We start from the raw sequence: 23849 nt of genomic DNA on the forward strand, positions 1-23849 counted from the left end.
ACACTATTCACAGCATTCAGCCTGAGATATGTTTCCTGACAGAAACATGGCTGAAACCCCATACTATCCCCACTATCACCTTAGGGATACCTATGGGATATAACATCCTTCGTCAAGATCGCCCTGAGAAGGTAGGAGGCGGGATTGCCATAATATATAGAGATGCACTGAATATTAGAGTTTTAGAACAAGTGATGCTACCTACCATGGAAGTAATAATTTTTCATCTAAAAATCAGCCCCAAGGTATACTGGAAAGGAGCATTAGTCTATCGCCCGCCTGGACCCAACGCTGGGTTCTCCCTTGCCCTTACTGAACTGTTAGCCCCCTACATGAAAGCTAACGAAAACTTTATTTTACTTGGAGATTTTAATTTTCACACTGACATTGCTGATCACCTTGATACGAATGTATTTTTGACAGATCTTGCTCTTCTAGGTCTGCATCTCCGAAATAGTGGACCTACTCATTCAGGTGGTCACACCCTGGATTTAATTTTTACTACCCATCCCAATGTTCACTGTCATCCTCCTAAGCACATTTATTGGTCTGACCATAAAATGGTAGACTTCTCCTTGTTATATTTACCTAATCCCACAAATCACCCTGCTTCACAGTCCACTAAACGTAGATCATGGCACAAAGTCACTCCTGCCAGGTTCACACAAACCTGGAAACAGCCAATATTCTCAAACTCAGATAACATCGAGACTGCTCTCTCAAAGTTTAACTCCACACTGACGGCAGCCATTGACACCCTGGCTCCCCAGAAAAATGTAAAAAAATCTACCATAGCTAAAAGGGAAGCATGGTACACTGAGGCCCTTAAAATAGAAAAGCAGGGATGTAGAAAGTTGGAAAAACTTTGGAGGCGGACAGGCAATGGGGAAGATAAGAATCGATACTTGGAGGCTATGACCACTTATTACAAAAATATAAAAAAAGCAAGAAAAATAAGCCTCACCTCCCAAATTGCAGAGGCGGGCAACTCTACAAGAGAACTATTTAAAATCATTCAGACCTTCACTAATCCTGTGGTGTGTGAGAGCCCAGATACTTTCACTCAAGATCTTTGTAATGAAATATCTCAGTTCTTCGAGGATAAAATAGAAGGGATATACAGGAAAATTATCGCAGTCTCAGGTCCCTTGGATACCGAGGCCCATGAAATCTCCCCAATGGTGACTTCTGGGAAAACCCTTCATGTAATCCCTGAAATAACCATCAAAGATCTGACTGCACTTATCAACCAAATAAAGACCGGCTCTCCTACTGATCTGATACCCGCCAAACTAATCTCCCCTCTGAACGAGATATTAGGACCCTCTATTCAGAAACTGCTGAACCTCTCCTTTGCCGAGGGACAACTCCCACAATCCTGGAAGGAAGCGGTAGTGAACCCTATACGCAAAAATTCCACCTTGCCCTGGTCAGAACTCTCCAACCTCCGCCCAATTTCTCTCCTCCCTTTCATCAGCAAACTGGCAGAGAAACACGTTAACACCATCCTCTCCAGCTTTATCGAGGCGACAGGGGGCCTGGACCAATCTCAATCTGGGTTCAGGCCCAACCACAGCACTGAATCGGCCCTTCTTTCTGTGACAGATAAGATCGAAATGTCACAGGATAGAGGTGGTTCCATGATCCTGGTGCTGTTGGACCTGTCCGCAGCCTTTGATACCGTGTCCCACAACATCCTTCTCAGCCGTTTGCAGGGAGTAGGAACTGGAGGCTTAGCGTTATCATGGTTGGAGAGCTTCCTCTCCGGGAGATCACAATCTAACAGCTTGGGCCCCTTGCGTTCCATCTCAAGGGTGCTCACGAAGGGGGTGCCACAGGGCTCATGCCTTAGCCCTACATTGTTTAATGTATATGTGGCCCCCCTTGCTGAGATTGTGCGGAAATATGGGTTCATACCGGTTTCCTACGCTGATGACACCCAGCTCCTCTACCCTTTCAGCTCCCTTGGCCCCAAAGTCAAGGAGAACTTTGCTGAGGGTATGAGGGCAGTGTCACATTGGATGGCTGTGAATCGCCTCCAATGTAATGTGGGAAAAACAGAGGTCATGCTCTTTGGCAAGGCGAGTCTCCTCTGGTCCCCAGACTGGTGGCCAATAGATCTGGGCCCAGTACCTACATCCAAACCTCATGTTAAGAATCTAGGGGTGAAGTTGGACCAAAAGTTGACCTTAAAGGAACACACCAATTACATCGCAGGGTTGTGTTTTCACACCATCGGCCTCCTCAGACGTGTCTTCCCGTATCTCCCTGCCACCTATGGGAAGACACTTGTACAGGCCTTGGTCACCAGCCGCCTGGACTACTGCAACGGCCTGCTGACATTAGCAAATGCAGATGCAGTAGGTTGTTTGCAGGTAGTCCAGAACACAGCAGCGAGATTGGTCATGAGTGTACCGGCCAGGACTCCCTCTAGGCCCTTGTTGGAGAAACTACATTGGCTTCCCATACGGCAACGCATCAACTTTAAGATATGCTGTACGGTCCACAAGTGCCTGTGTGGAGCAAGTCCTAAATACCTGTCACAATCACTTGAGCTGTACCAGCCTAGCAGGTCTCTCCGCTCAAGCAATCAAGCCCTTCTAAAACCCCCTGCTACAAAGAAATCCAGACAAGGAGACCGTGCTTTCTCCTCGGTTGAACCTGCTCTATGGAATAAGCTCCCCACTGATGTAAGAATGACTACCAACAACCTGTCTTTTAGAAAGACACTAAAAACCCTTCTTTATCAGGAAGCATTTCTGTCATCTTAACCTCTTGTTTCACACTACCTGATGATTCTATGGCTGGCAAAGCGCGGAGATACCCTTACGGGATTGATTCCAGCGCTATATAAGAAATTAAAATATAAATATATATATGCACGACCAAAAGCCAGCTAGGCATGAGAGTTTTTGTTAAGGAAAGGATTAGCTAAGGATTAGTGCCTGTTTTCAAAACATATTGATTCTAGGAGAAAACCTGGAGTGACCCCTTTAGTATAAAAGACCCTCACTCCCCCTTACAAAACAGAGGAGAATTCCTTCCAGGCTGGACCGAGACTCTGCAGGCTGATCCTTCGAAAGGCAGAGTCTTGACATCCCTCGTGGGTGTCATCCTCAACGCAGAGACTGCCTCCTTAATTCTAAACCCCCAGGTGAGGCGTTGGACCTTCCATGGGGGATTCTTTGCTCCATTAGGCTATATTTTAGCACTTACATACACATGCTTCAGCTACCATATCTAGGCTAGGTACATTTAGGAAGGGTACGCATCTTAGGAGTCCGCCAATGCTATTGTTTTATATAATCAGCTTTTATTCATCTTATTAGCACTGTGATAGAAATGTTTCAGCTATTTACGATATTGGTACTAGTAATAACATTTGTCTGCTCCTGTCTATTGATTGTCGCAGCTAATATGATTTACACTAGACTGAGGCTTGATCAATAAATAATTATTGAAACCATTCTAATAGTCATTCTATATGTATTCTGAGAAAAGTAAGCACAAGAGAAAGATACTGTATTGTTTTCCATGATACCTGAGGAATAAGGGTTGTCACGTTCAGTGGTTGCCTGGTTGCCAAAAACTACCTACATCGCTGTAGAATACTGGGGGGTGTTAGTGGCACCGAAGAGCAAGCTGGTCTAATGGTTGTCTCATCCTGTGGGGGTGTCCAGAGTCTGTCTGTTCACCAAGCCCTCAGTTTAGGTCATCTAAAACGCACAGGTCCTTGGGGGTCCTAGGAACTACACAACATACAGTGTGGTACTTTCAGATAGGTTCTGTCTAGTGCAGTGCACAGTACAATATGCTGCTTCCAGATAGGTGCTGCAAATGTGGTGTACAGTACAGTGTGCTCTTTTTAGGTATGCGGTGCAGTATATTTTACAGTACAGTGCACTCTTTCTGGATAGGTGCTGTTTATTGCCAGGTAAAGCACACTAAACTCTTCTCTTTCCAGATAGAAACTGTCTAGTGCAGTGTGCAGAACAAAAAACATGTTCCTTTCAAATAGGTGCTGTCCAGTATAGTATGTAACAGTGCGCTCCTATGAAATAGGTGTGGTATAGTGCAGTGTATTATATAGTACAGTGATGCCTAGTAGGTCCTGTATAGCAGTGCTGTCTAGTGTGGTATATTGACAGTTCAGTGTGCTCCTTTCAGATTGGTGATGTCTAGAGCAATGTTAAATCCAGTGCAGTCATTTGAAGACAGGATCCTTTACAACTAATGCCTTTACAACGCATGACATTACATAGCAGATGTCATGCGTTGTAAAGGCATTCGTTGTAAAGGATCCTGCGTTGTAAAAATGCGTTGTAATGGTATGCGTTGTTAAAGTATGAGTTGTAACGTCATACATCCCTTCCAGATAGGTTGTGTCTAGCACAGTGTACTGAACAGAGCACTCCTTGCTGATGCAGTGTACACTACACTAAAGTTTGCTACTTTCAGATTGGTACAGTGTGGTCCTTCTATATAGGTGCTGCTAGTACCGCCTGCACAGTACAGTGTGCTCCTTCCATGTAGTTGCTGTATAGTGCAGTGTATTGTTCAGTGTAGTACATTTGGTCCCTATAGGATAAGTACTGTCTAGTGCAGTACAGTACAGTGTATTCATTCAAGGTAGCTGCAGTATAGTGCAGTGTATTGTACAGTACAGTGCGGTGCTTCCAGGTAGGTGCTATCTAGTGCAGTGTATTGTACAGTACAGTGTGCTCCTTCCAGGTAGGTGCTGTCTAGTGTAGTGTAAAGTGTAGTGTGGTTCTTTGTGATTGGTCCTTTGCACTGCTGCTGAAATCTCTAATTCTGAATCTCTTCTCTGCAGTGACGGTGACTCTGGATCCAGACACAGCGTATCCTGAGCTCCTCCTGTCTGAGGAGGGAAGATGTGTGCGATGGACAGACCCAGCAGAGGTCCTACCGGACACCCCCAAAAGATTCACCTCCTGGCCGTGTGTGCTGGGGATCGAGGGGTTCACCTCAGGCAGACATTACTGGGAGGTGCAGCTGCTGCAGGAGGGGGGAGAATGGACTGTGGGGGTCGCAGCAGAGTCTGTGAACAGGAAGGGACGATTTACATGGTCCCCTGAGGGGGGAGTCTGGGCTGTGAGGAGGTGGTGGAATGATCAGTACTGGGCTCTCACCTCCCCTCAGACCCCTCTGTCCCCTTGTGAGGAGCCCCTGAAGCTGGGGGTGTATTTGGACTATGAGGGGGGGCGACTGTCCCTGTACAATGGAGACTCCATGGAGCTTCTCTGCACTTTCCTCCAGGCCCCCTTCACGCACAGGCTCTTCCCCATCTTCGGTCTCTACTGGGGAGCAGAGCTGAGGCTGGTGTAGAAGCTGCACCCCCACTCCCAGAGCAGAGCTGAAACTGGTGTAGCCCCGACCCCTGGAGCAGAGCTGAGTCTGGAGTAGGCGTTGCAGCCCCCCCCCCCCCCCCCCCCCCCCCCCAAGAGTAGAGCTGGTGCAGAGCTGAGGCTGGAGTAGGAGCTGTACGCCCTTCCAGGATCAGAGCTGAGGCTGGGGTAGGAGGTGTATCCCCCCCAAGGAGCAGAGCTGATGCTGGAGTAGGAGCCATAGCCACACACCCCCAAAGAGGAGAGCTGAGGCTGGTTTAGAACCTGCAGCCCCTCCCCCACCAGTAGCAGAGCTGAGGCTGGTATTGGAGCTACAGCCCCCACCCTCGTAGCGGACTTGAGGCTGGTCTAGGATGTCCAGCCCCCCACGAGTAGTGTTGAGCCTGGAGTAGGATCTGTAGCCCCTCCCAAGGAGCAGAGCTGTGGCTGTGTAGGACAAGCATTCCCCTCCCTCACCCTGATTATTGCATCAAGCTCCCCTGCCCCACTCCTAGAGGTCCCAGGGGAGTGGGATCACTTGCTGGATTCTTGTGGGAGAAGGGGCTGTGAGTCCAGTGTGGGGGAGAGGTGACCCTGCTAGTGGTTCATATGGGAGGGGCTGTGTATGAGTTTCATGTGGGGGTGTGTCTGTGACGCCTTTGTCGGGGAGGGGCAGTGACATTCCATCTCTCAGCTCAGATGTAACCACTTCTGCTCCTGATTTTTCTTTTAATTTACATTCAGCACTGACTCCACATTCACAGCTGACTCCAATTACAGGCAATGCGACCACAGGCATTTTTGGTTACCAACACAGGTGGCTCCATTCCAAATAACAGACACCGAATACAGGCACTACGAACTCCTATCACAGGCATTACCAATTCCAGTTACAGGCACAGCTGACTCAAGTCACAGGCACTCCACTGCCTAGCCATAGGCACTCCTGTTACATTAACAATAACTATAGCTCCAGACACGGGCACTCCTTACTCTAGGCACAGGCACTGCTGGCTCAGTTACAGATAACCCTAATTTCAAATACACGCACTGCTAACTAAACTTGGGAACTACTGCTCACTCAAATACAGATAAGCCTAACTCTGTGCATAAGTATAACAGACTCTTCTGTTGTGGTGTAACATAAAATAAAAAAAGACAAGATTCCTCCTGGCAAGGCAAACACAGCTTTTACTGTTGCGGCAGGGAAAGTAGCTATCTACATACAGGTAAACAGCTGGTCTCAATTTGCTGCTCCATAGGCAGCCACTTTTATACTTAGTCAGACACTGCTTGTTGCAAAAGGTCAAATAATGAGTTATTTAGAAATTACATATTGGTTACCGAATTTATCATGTCACCTTTATCCCTAACCTCGTAGCCTATTACCTACACATTCTTTATTGTAATTCTAACAATGCAAAAAAAATTAACTATTCTCTACTGTTGAATACTTATGTATTTCTGTGTGTGTATTATCATTCTGTTCCCAAGACTTCTTAGTGCTCTTGGTAATTCAATATCCTGTTCCTGTTTTATCATGTTTTCAACTTGCTGAGAAAACAGAATACGTGCCACGAATTCCTTCAAGCTTACAAACACAGTTTTTCCTTTAACTAAAACTTTGAGGGTCGTGTGTCCTATTTTCAAGTGAACTCTTCACATCTCTTATATAAACTTGAGATTTGAGTCTGTACAGCTCCATTACCACGTATTATGTTATATTCTTTTCTTCTGGTATGTGCTATAGCGTACTTTTCTCATGTTGATATTGCAACTGCTGGTTCTAAATCTTGGCCTTTACTTGGCACTAGATGCTATTTATTACCCTGAGCAGCTACTACTTGTGTTGGTGCCATAAGTGGAAATTGTTCTCCCACTTTTGTACTAATCCTCCTACAAAATGCTAAAATCAGTTGAATACCAAAATATATCAACAATAATGCCATAAGAGCTGGCAACAAGGCTCCCAACATTCCCGACATTGATGATGGTATTAAAGAAAAGAATAGACTCTTACATAGTTCCATTGTCTGCATCATTAGCTGGGACATAATTACAGCAAACAGTCCCACTCTTGGCACATACCCCTCCTTCCATGGCCTCATAAGGTCAAGCACATAACAATGCTGCACTATCATCATTCTCATACCACATAGCTCTTCCTTTATGTCATTAAATCTATCTTTCTTAGTATTAATAGTCTTGAGGAGTTCCCATCGGTTTATTTGGAGCAATCAAACATTTGCCTTTGCCTGAACAAATGGCAGAATACTTCCAAAGAATAACTGTGCATCATGAAACAACCGGTACTCTTGGGAAACATCATTCCAAGTGGTGGTGCTATAATTCTCTTCAGTTCTTCGCCTTTGAAGGTGATGTAACAAGGTTGTTGGACAGCTCATGGGGTGTTCATGAAGTGCGGGCAAATTAACTCCAGGAATTACCAAAATAGGATCATGCAAAGTGACCAGGGTACACAGGCCACTTCTGTTCGGTGGTAGCTGACAGTACAGCAGTTCTCTGCACTGTCAAAAATAATCCATGAGGCTGGTGGTGTCCCCCATGCATGTCGACTTTATCTATTGTAACAGTGCAGTTGAGGACTTACTATTCTGTCAATATCTGTGTAACTCACAACATTATCATCCCATAAATGTGCACTCTTTTTTTACTACGTCCTGACTAATATGAGCACCATTCAGTAGTGATGACCCTAAAGGAAGTTTCAGTATCAGAATGCTGTTGATCAATGGCTTAAACTGATCTAGTAACTCTAAATCCTGGTCTACAAACAGAATCTGGAGTAAAAGAGGATTTACTAAATACCAATTACAGACAGTGGGCAGGCGTGTTGCTCCTAAAAACCTAAGACCATTTGTATCCATTCTGCAGTATTGGGACAACTTGTTATCTTCATTTGTTCTATTTCACCCTTAATGTCTTGTCAATCTGTAAGAATACAAAAACCTCTGCTGAAGACTCATATTTTGTGACATTAACTAAAAACTGTACTTCCTGGACATGTATTGACTGCATTCAGCCCTTAACCCCTTCCACACTCATGACGAGCTGGGCTCGTCATGGTGTAGCCTCCTCGTACACTCATGACGAGCCCAGCTCGTCATGAACAATGGGTATTTTGGTTCTTCAGCACAGGGGGGGGAAAACGCATAGCAGCCATGGAGTTAATTCTTCATAGGTAGAGATGCAAAAAAAAAATAGAGCAGTGCTTGGTGGTTCTTCTTTGGATGAATTTAGCCTAACTGACCATGTGGCATGAGGAATTAAGGTGAAGACAAAATAGGATTCATTGGTACCTTTTGAACCTATGTCTGACATGTGCTTATACCACATATTATATGATAATCTAGTATGGACAATATAAGACACATTATCATGATTTGAAGTCAGAGCTAGAAGAGCTAATGTTCACATTACTATGAAAGAGCAATAATAGAAATAATAGTAGTAAGAGACAAAAAAGGAAAAAGAAAACAAACCTATATAAATTGTGTTCTGTTGATCCAAATAATTGCAAAGAAACAGAGGATGGTGGAGGGCCTTAGGGAAGAGTATTTTTATAGACCTGCTGGTACCTTGTCCCCCAACTAGACAGTTAAACACACGGAAGATACCAAAGGTCTTAGTTTACTTAAATTACTGATTGGAACCTGTATAGTATCCCACGTAGATGATAATACCAAGAGGTTATTGAAGAGAAAGACACAGGAGAAAGAAAGTTAAGAGCTAAAGTTCAGAATACAGAACTGGAAAATGTACCCATCAGCCCACTCAATAGTGGAACTTCGTCATCTGGGTTTTCACGTTGGAAAATGGTATCCAGAAAGCTCCTCCTCAAGAAAAACCTGAGGCTAGCTGTTCTTGGACCCAATGGTTGAACCCTCAACCAGAGAAGATGACAGTATATAGGCTGAAGGGGCAAAGTTGCAGTGCTCAGAATTTGTGAAAAAATGAGAAGGAAAGGAAAATAATCCAGGTGATTAAAAATACCTATCTTGATGTCATGAAGAAACTTTATTAGGTTTGTCCATCAAGGTGGTATGATTAAAAGCAGAGTGATAATAGCATGCAAGGAATTGCTATTCACCATAAATGTTAACTGGTCAACATGTTTCAGCCTTTATAGGCTTTCGTCAGGACCTATGATGCACTACTGCAACACTTACCACGTGCTGTGATTACCAATCTACAGACATTTTCCAATTCTTTGTGTGAATTGGTGTACCTTCTCCTGTGAATATAGTGAAAAGACAAAAAGGAACAACACAAAGAAATGGTTGAAGTATCCTGGACAACTGTCATATATTTATATGCATTAATTTTCACATTGTATTTTAATATTCAACTCACCCAAATATTAGGGAGGAACAGCCTCACCTCACCTGGCACCCGCTCAGGATAAAGGAGGCCACGCACTAAAAATTAAAATATTTGATTTAGTTCATCTTCAAATTCGGACTGAGCAATCCAGAAAACATTCCAAAGTGACACAACAGAGCAGTTCGGTAGGCCATAGGATAAATGACGATCTTAGAAGGGTGACAAAACGCTATGTTGTTGGTGTGGTTTTTTAGTACCAAAGACAAGATAGAGCTTATCTCGATTTATCCATTATTGTGAAAATGGCATTAATCAACTCTATTTTTGCAGGGGTGGTTTGAGCAAAAGATAGAGATGTGCTCGAAGCAGTAAGTGATTTTATCTTGAAGGAAAGTGACTCACTGACTGGCAGAATACTAATGTCAACCCTGCTTATTTAGCCAAAAGATCGATTCACAAAAAAGGGCAAAGAAGTGTAAATATTTTCTACTTTATAAGCTGGGGACAAAAGATAGGCTGACTCTAAATCTACAATAGAATGTAGATAAAAGTAGATAAAAACCATTCTTAAACGCATCACAGATCACACTTACCTCTCCGTCGTTGCCTCGGTTTTGAAGCTGAGCCGAGGGGGAGGTAGTGATGCTGTGTGATGCGAAGGAATTTGTATTTTGCCAGCGGACCAGAGAGAGAGCTGTCTACAAGCGGCTCCGTGATAGGCTCTACCCGCTGGTTAAAGGCGACCCAATGGTGGCTCGGTTAAAGTAGGTAATTGTGTCGCTATTGGTCAGGCGTGTTTTCTCCTGGCGCCTTCATTTGTCTGTATCCGATTATTGAACGGAGCCTTAAGGAGAAGCGAGACTGGTGAGGTTATACGCAAGCCTCAACTTGCGGACTGCTGTGGAGGCAAAAGTTCAAGACGATGTATGTTGATGATTGGTCCGTTTCAAAACGGAAACAGAAGTATAAATGCACACAGTGTCTCCTCGTCAATCTCAATCAGAGTGACAGAGAATCTGCGCATGTGTCTTAGAGACAGGAGGTGGCGGACCGTTGTGTAGGCAGAGGTGAATTGCAGCCTGTGTTGGCGATTGGCTTGTTGGTTAAAGTGGGGAGGAGGCAACAAAGAGATAAATCCGGCGTATATTCAATTACCGGCAATGGTTATTAGAAACAGAATGGCATGGCTCCAAACATATAAAAATATAAATGTAAAAAGAGCACAATGTTAGCACTTTTATACAATGTGAGATAAGGAGGATGACTTGTTATCATCAGTCTCTTTTTGATTGGCTGTGAAAATTATATCTTACACAGGTATCGCAGCCTCCCTGTTTTTCATACAAAACATGGATCACTCGAGTTCCAGATGTTATGTGACACGTCCTTTCCACACTGCATGGACGACTGTCTGTATGTATACTGCCTAAACCATAGATAGGCACAAGTCCGCTAGCGAACACCACCACAGGCTTGCATACCATCCACACATAGGTTTTGGCGCCTGTTAGCCAGTGGCTTACTTTACAGGCGTCTTTTGCACATTATCTCTCGGCCTCGGGCTATGAAGTCTACTACCTGGTTGCATACACGGCCGTTTTTTTGCCAGGCCTCGTAATGTGAAAATGGGGTGCGCTCCTTATCTCACATTGTATAAAAGTGCTAACATTGTGCTCTTTTTACATTTATATTTTTATATGTTCACCTCTGCCTACACAACGGTCCGCCACCTCCTGTCTCTAAGACACATGCGCAGATTCTCTGTCACTCTGATTGAGATTGACGAGGAGACACTGTGTGCATTTATACTTCTGTTTCCGTTTTGAAACGGACCAATCATCAACATACATCGTCTTGAACTTTTGCCTCCACAGCAGTCCGCAAGTTGAGGCTTGCGTATAACCTCACCAGTCTCGCTTCTCCTTAAGGCTCCGTTCAATAATCGGATACAGACAAATGAAGGCGCCAGGAGAAAACACGCCTGACCAATAGCGACACAATTACCTACTTTAACCGAGCCACCATTGGGTCGCCTTTAACCAGCGGGTAGAGCCTATCACGGAGCCGCTTGTAGACAGCTCTCTCTCTGGTCCGCTGGCAAAATACAAATTCCTTCGCATCACACAGCATCACTACCTCCCCCTCGGCTCAGCTTCAAAACCGAGGCAACGACGGAGAGGTAAGTGTGATCTGTGATGCGTTTAAGAATGGTTTTTATCTACTTTTATCTACATTCTATTGTAGATTTAGAGTCAGCCTATCTTTTGTCCCCAGCTTATAAAGTAGAAAATATTTACACTTCTTTGCCCTTTTTTGTGAATCGATCTTTTGGCTAAATAAGCAGGGTTGACATTAGTATTCTGCCAGTCAGTGAGTCACTTTCCTTCAAGATAAAATCACTTACTGCTTCGAGCACATCTCTATCTTTTGCTCAAACCACCCCTGCAAAAATAGAGTTGATTAATGCCATTTTCACAATAATGGTTAAATCGAGATAAGCTCTATCTTGTCTTTGGTACTAAAAAACCACACCAACAACATAGCGTTTTGTCACCCTTCTAAGATAGTCATTTATCCTATGGCCTACCGAACTGCTCTGTTGTGTCACTTTGGAATGTTTTCTGGATTGCTCAGTCCGAATTTGAAGATGAACTAAATCAAATATTTTAATTTTTAGTGCGTGGCCTCCTTTATCCTGAGCGGGTGCCAGGTGAGGTGAGGCTGTTCCTCCCTAATATTTGGGTGAGTTGAATATTAAAATACAATGTGAAAATTAATGCATATAAATATATGACAGTTGTCCAGGATACTTCAACCATTTCTTTGTGTTGTTCCTTTTTGTCTTTTCACTATATTCACAGGAGAAGGTACACCAATTCACACAAAGAATTGGAAAATGTCTGTAGATTGGTAATCACAGCACGTGGTAAGTGTTGCAGTAGTGCATCATAGGTCCTGACGAAAGCCTATAAAGGCTGAAACATGTTGACCAGTTAACATTTATGGTGAATAGCAATTCCTTGCATGCTATTATCACTCTGCTTTTAATCATACCACCTTGATGGACAAACCTTATAAAGTTTCTTCATGACATCAAGATAGGTATTTTTAATCACCTGGATTATTTTCCTTCTCATTTTTTCACAAATTCTGAGCACTGCAACTTTGCCACTTCAGCCTATATACTGTCATCTTATTTATTTATTTAGTTAATTTATATGGCGCGTTATAACCACCGGGGTCTCTAAGCGCTGTTTGTCCAGATTTACGTGGTGAGGTGTTACATTCGCTTGAACCCACCTGTGCACCTAAGTTCTGCTCCATGCTTGTTTAAACAGTACTGTTTTTAGTTTCTTTCTGAAGGATAGTAAGTTACTTTCATTCCTGAGTTCTGGAGCTAGTTTGTTCCATAAGGCTGGGAGCGTGTTGGAAAACGCACAACCCCCCACCGTGGTCAATTTGAAGCGGGATTGGGACAAAAGAGTGGCGTCCGACGAGCGCAAAGTCCTACCCGGTGTGTAGGGGGATAGTCGGGATTTCAGATATTTTGGTGCTTTGCCATACAGAGCCTTGTGAGCGATACATAATCCTTTAAAGACAATCCTCTGACGAATTGGGAGCCAATGCAACTCCTGCATCAGGGGAGAGGAATGAGCAGTCCTGGGTTTTTTATAGATCAGCCTTGCTGCATCATTCATAACCCCCTGTAGTTTGTCCAGCAGCCGCTGGGGCAAACCTATGTATAGGGAGTTCCCGTAGTCCAGCCTAGCCAGAATTGTGGCTGAAACCACGTGTCTCAAAGTAGGGAATGAAAGTAAGGCAGAGATCTTCCTTAGTTGTCTTAGAAGGCCTATGCAGGTACCCACTACCGTGGTAACTTGTTTTTCCATGGATAATTTGTTATCCACATATAGGCCTAAGCTTTTGACTGCGGATGCTGGTTTCGGTGGTGTACCCAGCTCCATAGGCCAAAATTTCTCACTCCAAGGGTTGCCCGAGATAGAAATGGGCAACACTTCCGTCTTATCCGGGTTGACTTTCAAGGGGTTCTCAGACATCCAGTTGACCGTGGCTTTCAGTATGTCCTGCAGCCTAGTGGATGCTCCCGGGCCATCATCCAGCCGGATGATTATCTGGGTATCATCAGCGTAGTTATACACTAGGCAATCCATCCTATTCAGGAGAGCGATTAATGGCTGCAGGTAGATATTAAAAAGAAGGGGTGACAAGGCAGAGCCCTGTGGGACCCCGCTGGTTGAGGGTTCAACCATTGGGTCCAAGAACAGCTTGCCTCAGGTTTTTCTTGAGGAGGAGCTTTCTGGATACCATTTTCCAACGTGAAAACCCAGATGACGAAGTTCCACTATTGAGTGGGCTGATGGGTACATTTTCCAGTTCTGTATTCTGAACTTTAGCTCTTAACTTTCTTTCTCCTGTGTCTTTCTCTTCAATAACCTCTTGGTATTATCATCTACGTGGGATACTATACAGGTTCCAATCAGTAATTTAAGTAAACTAAGACCTTTGGTATCTTCTGTGTGTTTAACGATCCAAATAATTGTCCAAAAGCAGAGAATTGTCCAAGGGCACAGGTGGAGGGGGTATTTTTACGCTCACAATCTTCCTCCCCCCTCTTGTTTCATTTATATCTCTGGTTGTTTTTGACGGGATGCTGGGTTTAACCGAATGTTTGACTGGTGTATCTACCTGTTTACGGTTTCCTGTCATCTACCTTGAGAGCAGTGGGGGTTACAAAATAAAATAAAATAAACTTTATCTGATTTAACCCGTCTGGTGCTAGCGTCGGCCAACGGCCGTCACAAGGTCTACCTTCGCTAGTGCTGCGCATGTTCGTTGGCCAACGCAGCCCCGCCCACTCATTAGAACTCCCGCACCGCGGAGGAATTCGCGCCGCGGTCAAGGAGTTAAGCACAGTAATTCACAAAAGTACACAAAAACATAACATTTCAATAATAAGAACAGGCATAAAGATGTAAACTCACATATTGTCTCTTAGAACGAAAAACCCTGGCTAAAATCCATGATACATAAACGCAGTCGTTAACATTACATAAAAAATGCAAAACATAGCAGTGCTGACCGAACTTGTTTTAAATCTCATTTAATAAAAGTGGACAAATATACTTGTATTGCAGGGATGTATATTTATGACACGTAAGAACTACATGTTTGGTGTCAATTACATTAGCCACGTCGCATGAACAGATTGGCGGTTCAGAGGATCTATGCCAACCTACTAACAATTAAGGTAACAAAGTCAGACGAAAGTAAGATAAAAAATGTCTGTGCAAGATTGGCATATATAAAGTCAGATACATTTAAATATTACTCATAGATTTTACCATAACATCACGGGCCTCAGGCTTTTTGGCCATCATAATGTTATATATTGATTCATTTGCCTTTACTCAAAAAGCCTCCCTGACCCGGACAGTGTCTGATTTAGTAAATTGCTCCAGATTAGAAAATATATTTAGATTACCCACATCACATGAAGTACTTTGGACATAATGTAGCCAAGGAATATGATGACTATATTCCGGGTATTGGCCCGGAAATCCTGTCGAGTTGTCTTTCCTTTTATGTTCCCACCTGTAGCCTCCGTTCCCAGGGTCTGGCCCTTGCGGTGGTCCCCAGATTCAGGCTCAGTCGTATGGGAGGCCGCTCGTTTAGGGTAATGGCCGCGTCTGCATGGAACTCCCTGCCTGTTGAAATTCGTCTGATGGAGGACCTTTTGACCTTTCGGAGGGCTATAAAAACCTTCTTGTTTTAGCTGTTTTGTTTTTACTTTCCTGTTGTGTTACGTTCTACCTTGTCTCTGCGCCAGGACGCTCCTTGGCTGGAGTATCTGTGCGCACAATAAATAACCGTAACATAACATAACATAACATATATTCCAGTGTCAGGCAATCTTTCACGATCCACCTATTTAGGTCCAGTTTTTTAAACTCGTTCATCCATAGTTGTATGGGGCGAACTTTGATAAGATATAAAATGATATCTGCCCCTAATTCTGCATGAACTGCTTACATAGGCACACTCTCCGCCTTCTCAAAAATGTGTTTCCTACTACCCAGATAGAATGGCATCACTTCTGATCCAAAAGAAACTGACAGAACACACTTTGCTCTGTAAAGATAGTATGGATTTTACGTGAACATGGCTCAGTGGTCTTGCAAAGCTAGTCGGTGTTAACATCGTCATAGTAAAAGGCCCTTCAAACTTTGCGTCCTTCCATTTCCGAACAAATTTCCTTATAAATACGTTGTCACCTATGTGCACAACTGGAAGGGTGACCTCAGCGGTGGCGTGCTTCTTTAACTACCTGTGCAGAAATGAACTTTGCGACTTTCATTAATTCAGAAAGATTACAATGCATTTCATCATTCAATATTTTCCGCTGTACTTTCGCCCTGTACATTAGTTCTAGTGGCAGGTATTTGTATATTCATAGGTCTCCCTGTCAAATAAAAGTAAGCTTTATTCGATTGTAAGAGGACAATCATAAACGCACAATAAAATACAATTTACAGGACCAGTTCATGTTTAAAATTAGTTCACAGCAGTTCATTTACTCGGAATTGCTACACTTTCCATAAAATAAGACTTTGCTAAAACTGACATAACACCTTTTTGCCAAAAAGTATACAAGCTAAAACAGATTCTAATCAGTTATAAAATACATTAAAAAAACCATTGAGTTTAAAAAGAATTAAAACCAATTACACATATCATCGGTCGCCATCCACCCCCCTCTGTGCCTTTCTATCCCAACACAGTGTTTTCCTGATTTGGAGCACTCTTTTAATGTATAAAGCAATCCTCCAGGCAATATGTACATTTTCTAGGGATTGCAAGCGAATTAGCGATACCCAACACTGTCTAAAACCATACACGTTTAAAACAGGTACAAGTAATGCTTTTCTTTGTGTCACATAAAATTTACAGAAAAACATCACGTGTAGTGTTGTCTGATTTGATTGGGAATCACACAGGCAGGCTGGTAAATAATGCAACCAGTCATTCATTATAGTAAATAACAATAATCTGTGAATGGATCCTAACCTGAATCTAAAAAGCAGCATTGTATCAAACCCACTAGATACAAAGGACAGGTATGGCCCCATCTATCCAGATGTGAGTGTTAACTGATGTTGCAACACAATGGGTTTCGATAGCTTACCTGTTGCTCTCTCTTAAACTAGGTACGCAAGGCCCCTAGACGTTAGCTCCTTTCTAAAGATACCAATAATTGAGCTGGGGTTTGAATAACACTCTGGGTTGTATAATAGTGATAAAAAAGACTCAACATACTTCGTCCAGGGGATCATAAGGACCCCGTCAAGTCTCATTACATCTGCCATAATAGTTATGTTCAATACCGTCTGTTCCTTTGTCCATATCCTGTGCCAGAGGAGTATGGGTTCTAATTTAATAAAATCCAATACATAAGTAAGACCTAATTCCTCAAGGCAGGCAAAGGTGGACGTGCTTTGTGGTGCCGACAAGATAAAGCGCCGGAAGGCGTTTTCCACCAATCGTATCGGAAATGTGTTTTTGAACCCCCATGCCCCTGCTCCATACATGGCTACTGAGAGACATTTTGCCTTTATAATTTGTATAATCTCTCCCGGTGGCTTACGCCCCAGTTTCCTACAGAAAGTGGCAAGTGCGCTGGTGGTTCTCATAAATGCACTAGGCTGCACACTAAAATCAGACTTTGCTACTGTTACCACCGCATTTATGACAACAGAGTTAGACTCACAACAGGACAGAGACCTACTGGATCTCCTACTAACAGCGGCAGTTAAAATAGTACTCACCAAATGGAAAGACACCTCCAAGGCAACTTTCATGGGTTGGCTTAACTGGGTGACGTACCCTAGAGGCGCCGATAACACTGCCCTGCGTATCTCACCATGGAGACAACCCTACAGGGGAATGTGGGCGTCCTTGGACAAACTCCTAGACCCATATGAACCGCCATGAATAGTACTAACAAAATGAAACAATTGGCTCTGTAGCACACCCTCACAAGATCAAGACACTAACGAGAAGAAAGTAAACCTCTGTATGCTATCTCTTTTTCTCTCTACCTTAATTCCTATCCTCTTCCCTTTCCTGACACTATTCTCTTCTTACTGAGGCAGTGGATAGGGGGGCAGCCAAGCTTAAATAAGGTGAAAATGTACTACCATTAACACAGTCAGTCTGGGCTGACACGCTGTAACGACAAATCATTGATGATTATATGTTATATGTTGTATAAAACAATAAACTATTTTGAAATTTAAAAAAAAAAAGAAATTTTTAACAATGTATAAGTTATTAAAATAATGATTTAAAAATATTATTAAGTATATATATATATATATATATATATATATATATATATATATATTTATATTATATACATATATATGTTTCATTTGTTTTTACATTATATGTATTAGTTATCATTTTAAACATTTTAAAATCATTTTAACTATGTTTTTATTTATGTGTATTATTTACTTTATTTTACATTATTTTTACAACATTAAAAAATGATATTTTTAACAACGATATTTTTGACATCGATATTTTTTTTCGATATTTTTGTAATAATAATAATACTACTGAAGCTTATAAAGCGCGACAGCTACCCCAAACAGGGGTGCCCTGAAGCAGCAGATAATTGCGTCCAGAGAGAGCTCCGATGTTGACAGCCCATATTAATCTGCCTTAAAGAGCCACGTCTTCAAGGCCTTTCTAAAACAGGTTTCTGAATTGACCTGCCGCAGGAACCCTGGCAAAGAAGCCGTTCTGACTGAGAGCTCTGCCACCCAGGCGGGATTTGGCAAAACGTGGGGTACACAGCAAGTTGAGAGAATTAGATCTCAACGCACGATTTTGTTTGAAGGGGCACAGTCCTTCCTTCAGATAGCCCGGGCAGTTTCCATTAAGGGCCCGGTAGGCCAGCGTAAGCGTCATGGCCTTAAATGTAATTATTTTCTCCACTGGGAGCTAGAGGAGCTCCTGTAGATGCGTAGAGACATGGGCCCCCATTAGGACTTTGCCCGCCCGGCATCCTCGCGGAAAACAGGACCGCCCGCGAGCTGAGCGGCGGTCCCGCCATGCATATTATGATGCACCCGCCACGGTGGCGGCGCATCATGCATTTATAACATTGCGGCGGGCGGTGTTTTGACCAGCACCCGCGGCAATGCTATAAATGCATGGCATGCATTTGCATACACAAAGTGGCAGGCTCCGCCCGGTGACTGCCGCATTGTGTATGCAAATGCAGGGGGGTACCACAGGTACCCCCCATGTGCACCCCCACCTGGCTCCCAAAGTAAAGACTGCCTGCCTTTCCGTGGGGGCATTGCCGGCACGGAAAGGTATCTCACAAAGCCCATGCTAATATGGCTGGCGGTGTATGATAGACATCGCCACCATATAAACCCTTTTCCACCCCGGCCGCAAGGCGACCGGGGCGGAAAAGCGGCGAACAGTGTTTCCGTCCGCCGCGGTTCCCCCCCCCCCCGCCATAGTAATATGGCGGGGGTGGCGGGTGGACATGGATGTCGGGCGGATCACCAAAGTGAATTGGGGGGACAGACTCTTTACGGTCGCGGCCCCCAGGCTATGGAATACTCTTCCCCTCCAAATAAAATCTTGTCCTTCCTTGATGAGTTTCCGGAGACAATTAAAAACATGGCTTTTTATTCAGGTTCAGGTTTTAATGTCTTTATTTCGATAGTAAAATCATAAAAGACAATTTTAACAAGCATTTAAAAACAGTTTCATTATCCCTACATGATACAAAATCTTATAAAATATTTATAATCAACAGTTTAACCTCAATTTAGGGTCCACAGTTAAAAAGTTATTAAACCACTTTAGAGAAGAAACAAGACATTAATTTTAACAGATCTTAAAAATATGCTTAGCATTTGCTCAAAGGTACTATACAAATTACACACTTTATCTAATCACGTGGCGGTTGAATTCCTTCTTGCTCTGATTGCCCATGCCCATCCTAAATATTTAGCCAGACATATCACAGTGAAATCAGTGGTAATTGTTTTTAAAGCCCATATTGCATCTGATGAGTCTTTGCATTTCATACGTTTAAAAATGGGGTTTAGCCATTTTGAGCGTGGTTCTCTATATTGAGGACAGGCGAACAGAAAATGGTCCTCTGTTTCCTTACACCCAGGGCAGCAGCTACAAAAACTGGTAGTGTTGTTGCGCCAGGATGTGGTGAACGAGTTAAGAGGTAATGAACCCACCCGAAATTGGTGGAACAGTTTTCTGTCCAATGGCCTGGAGATAAGGTCCCAATATATCTCACGAGCCGGGTCCAATTTAAATCTTAAAAAACGCCCCGTCAGATCTTCAGAGCTGGATGCCTGTGCCAAAGAATGACGAGTTGAGGCCCAAAATAAACTCCTAAATTCCTTTTTCGGGGGGAAGTTGTTAGTGCCTGGCGAAACCCAAAGATGACTAAGACCCATATCAAACAGGCTATTTTTCACCGAGCGAAGCCAGGGGATCCGCTCGGAGCCTCCAATTGCCTTCACCTCAGTTAACTCCTTTACAAAGAGTGCCAACTCCTCCGTAGTCCACAGACGCCTCCAGGTAGACACTACTCTATACCTTGCCATGTCTGTTATTGGGTGGCAACCCATGTCATGGCAAAGAGGGATCAATGGAGTTGATTGGGGAAGCCCCACCAGATTGCGAAGAAACCTACACTGGATTTTATACAGGCTTGAGAGATCCATAAAGCCCCATAACTCTGCCCCATAGAGTGTCGCAGCATTAATTTTTACATCATAAATTTGTAAGGCGGGGGCGACCCTTTTGGTGATCGATCTCTTTTGCTCTCGCAGAAGACAACCAGTCAATTGGGCCAGTTTTAACTGCTGGGTCTCTATTTGAGGTTTCCAGGACAAGCAGTAATCCAAAGTGACCCCCAGATAGGTCATCGTGTCAACTTGTTCCAGGTTGACGCCGTTAAGTTGCACGCAACTGCGTATGGGTTTTTTCCTGGAGAAAACCATAAATTTAGTTTTCCCCACATTTATCTGGAGGTCATTTTGGTGGCAGTATTCCTCAAAGTGATTTAGGCCCTCTGCAGACCCCCCCTCGTCTTTGATAGGAGGAGGGTGTCGTCCGCAAAGATCAACATTGGGAATTTAGTCCCCGCCAGGGATGGTGCATCCGTGTTAGTAGACCCGAAGAATTTCACTACCTGATCTATAAAGAGTAGGAATAGGGTGGGTGCGAGAACGCACCCCTGGCGGACTCCTCGTGACACTGGGAATGAGTCCGTAACTTGCCCTTGTACCCCCCCATCTGACCCTGGCGAAATTGTCTTCGTGTAATCTAATAATAATGTCCACTAATTCCCCCGGCATTCCTAAATCCCTTAATACCTGCCATAGTTTTCCCCTCGGCACCAAATCGAACGCTGATTTCAAGTCTATGAAAGCAGCGAAGATGGTGCCACCGCCAAGTATGACAGTCTTCCAGAAGATCATACAGAACCTCAGGACCTGGTCAATGGTACTTGTACCAGATCTGAAGCCCGCCTGTAATGGGGACAGTATTCCTTCAAGCTCCATCCACCCAAGAACCCTCACCAAAATCATGCGAGCAAACACTTTCTGAAAGCAGTCAATTAGGCTAATCGGGCGGTAGTTCCCTGGGTTTGATCTATCGCCCTTTTTGTGTATGGGGAGAATCTCCGCCCCTTTCCATGTCTTGGGGATACGGGCACCTCTCGCTATGGTGTTAGCTATGCTTGTTAAGTAAGGTACCCAAAGGCCTATATTTGCTTTGAATAGGTCTGCCGGAATTTGATCCAACCCAGGTGCCTTCCCCCTCTTTGTTAGCCTTAATGCATACTCCGTTTCTGCTTCAGTAAAAGACAGAGTCGTATTGCTAGGATTTATTACCGGCAACATAGTCGATCTGGACAGGGAGTCAACGGCTACTGGGCAAAATTGGGCAGAGTAATGTTTAATCCAATCTTCCGGGCATACATGGTTAGATGGGGTACGGAACTCACCATCCTTTCCACATTTAACAATATCCCAGAATTTGGTCTGGTCGTTGGATTTACTGGCGTCCAGAAGGTCAGCCCAAAAATCGTCCTCCCATTCCTTCTTTGCCACCCATTGCACTTTTTTATACCTTTTCCTGGCCTCTTTAACTGCAACAGAATCTCTAGATTTAACTTTCTCGATGAGATAGCTATGGGCCTCTCTGCACTCTCTATTGTACCATTTTGCTCTTGGTGGATTCAGGTGCCCAGTGTTAGACTTACAAGGCTTTGATAAAATAATTTTAAGTTCGGAAAAACATTTGTCATGTAAGCCCATCATCTTATGTAATTCGCCCTGGTCCCGCTCAACAGCAACGGTCCTCATATTATTTAAAGCATTTGTCACCACATTTTCAATATTGGCCTGTATCGTTACATCATTTGAAATTAATGACCACTTCACCCTCCTCCGATCATTAGATAAGGTTACCACCCCTTGCCCCCTCGGATCTGGTTCCCCTATTCTTATCTGATTACACATTTTAAGTTTCAGGGACAGGGGGTTATGGTCACTTTCTGGGCGTATTATGATTTCCATATCATCGATTACATTCCAATATTCCATTTTTATAAAGATGTAATCGATACGACTTTTTCTAACACCATTATCAAAAGTGGGATTAGCTTCAATGTCCGATTTGGTGCGACCATTGACAGCCCTTAGGCCCCATGTGAGGCAAAAAGCTGTCCAGTTCAGAGCGGCCTCCGTTGCTTTAACTGGAATTTTATTGGAAAGTTCTGGGATTTTCCACGTGGCATCCTCTTCAAACCCCCAATTGTCTTCCGGCAGATACAATGGCTCAATCGTACTATTGATATCCCCTGCTAAAATAATGAATGATGGTTTTTTCCAGCCCGTTAGTAATGTGTCTAAAGCACCTATCAGCTTGGGGCACCGGCCGCCAGGGAGGCCTCTGGAGTAAATGTTGATAATGAGCATATCCTGCCCCCCTGCTTTGCTCAACCTTATGGCCAGTATATCGGGATTATCTATGTATAATTCGGCAGCTGAAAAACACCAGGCCTGCTTCACCCATATAGTTAATCCCCCAGATGCCCGCCCCTTTATACCTTTTATTGCGGGTTTAGAGAAATTTATATATCCAGCCATATAAAACGGAGCTGTAGCCCACGTTTCCTGCAGAAGTACAACCTCATAATTGCCTATAAACCCCATCCAATCCTCAGATACCAGGCGTGACTTTGCTCCAGCCACATTCCAAGACACCATATGCGAAATTTGTGAATCTATCTCTGCGTGGTTGTTACTAACAGAGAGAGGGGAATGGCTACTCAGTAGGCATGTAACTGTTGGTCCAATTTCTTCTGTGTTAGAAGGGGTGGCATTAATCCCCACAACCCCCCTCTGCGTCCCGGTATTATGGGGCATAAACTGTACCTCCTTCGCTAGTTTTGTGGTAAGGGTGGATGGGGTATACGCTCCGTCAACTTCCACTGATACTAGGTTAGGTAACTGGATCTGTGCACCTAGTCAGTCAACCCACTCCAGATCTGACAGTGCCTCAAAATGGTTATAGAGGGGAGGGTAATATTGGGGGAAATATGTTGCAGGCTCTCGAGGTCTTCCCCCTTTGACTTTCCAAGGATTGTGGCCCATATGATTAGTTTGGTGTGTATGGGGGTAGAAGTAGCCAAGGTGTAGGGTCTGAACATCACCCAAACGGGCGAATCTGGCTTTCCTCTGGATTCTATCCACTACCCAGGGGTCTCTGAATGAAACTAAAATACAATCCCCCTCCAGATCTTTTTCACCCTTTCCTACCCATTCTACTCTCCTTACATAGAGGATTTCGGTGGGGGACGAGGGGGGAAGTGGGCGGTGTTTATTCAACCAAAATGTGACCTTGTTCCGTAAGTCCACTTGGGATTCCTTAATACCCTCTCTAAGGGGGGCCACTCCTGTTAGTACGATAGTGTATGGAGACGCTTCTGGGGGTAGGTTAACCCTCGGTGGATTTCGTGAAGTTCTATTGTTTATCCTCTTGTTCCTATCTGGATATGGGGTTTTATTATCCCTACCC

At 43.8% G+C, this 23849-nt stretch overlaps 1 protein-coding gene across 1 annotated transcript in view; it reads left to right on the top strand.

Annotated features, from left to right (window-relative positions):
* Nucleotides 1-5421, top strand: part of LOC144828379 (E3 ubiquitin-protein ligase TRIM39-like) — a 149102-nt gene extending 143681 nt beyond the window's left edge. Inside the window, exon 6 of the mRNA XM_078686491.1 lies at nucleotides 4832-5421. Coding sequence (XP_078542617.1) covers nucleotides 4832-5346 — 515 coding nt within the window. The 3' untranslated portion in view covers nucleotides 5347-5421. The remainder of the gene's footprint in view (nucleotides 1-4831) is intronic.
* Nucleotides 5422-23849: the final 18428 nt, after the last annotated feature.

The sequence above is a fragment of the Lissotriton helveticus genome, chromosome 4_1, assembly GCF_964261635.1.
Source record: "Lissotriton helveticus chromosome 4_1, aLisHel1.1, whole genome shotgun sequence".
Lineage (NCBI taxonomy): Eukaryota > Metazoa > Chordata > Amphibia > Caudata > Salamandridae > Lissotriton > Lissotriton helveticus.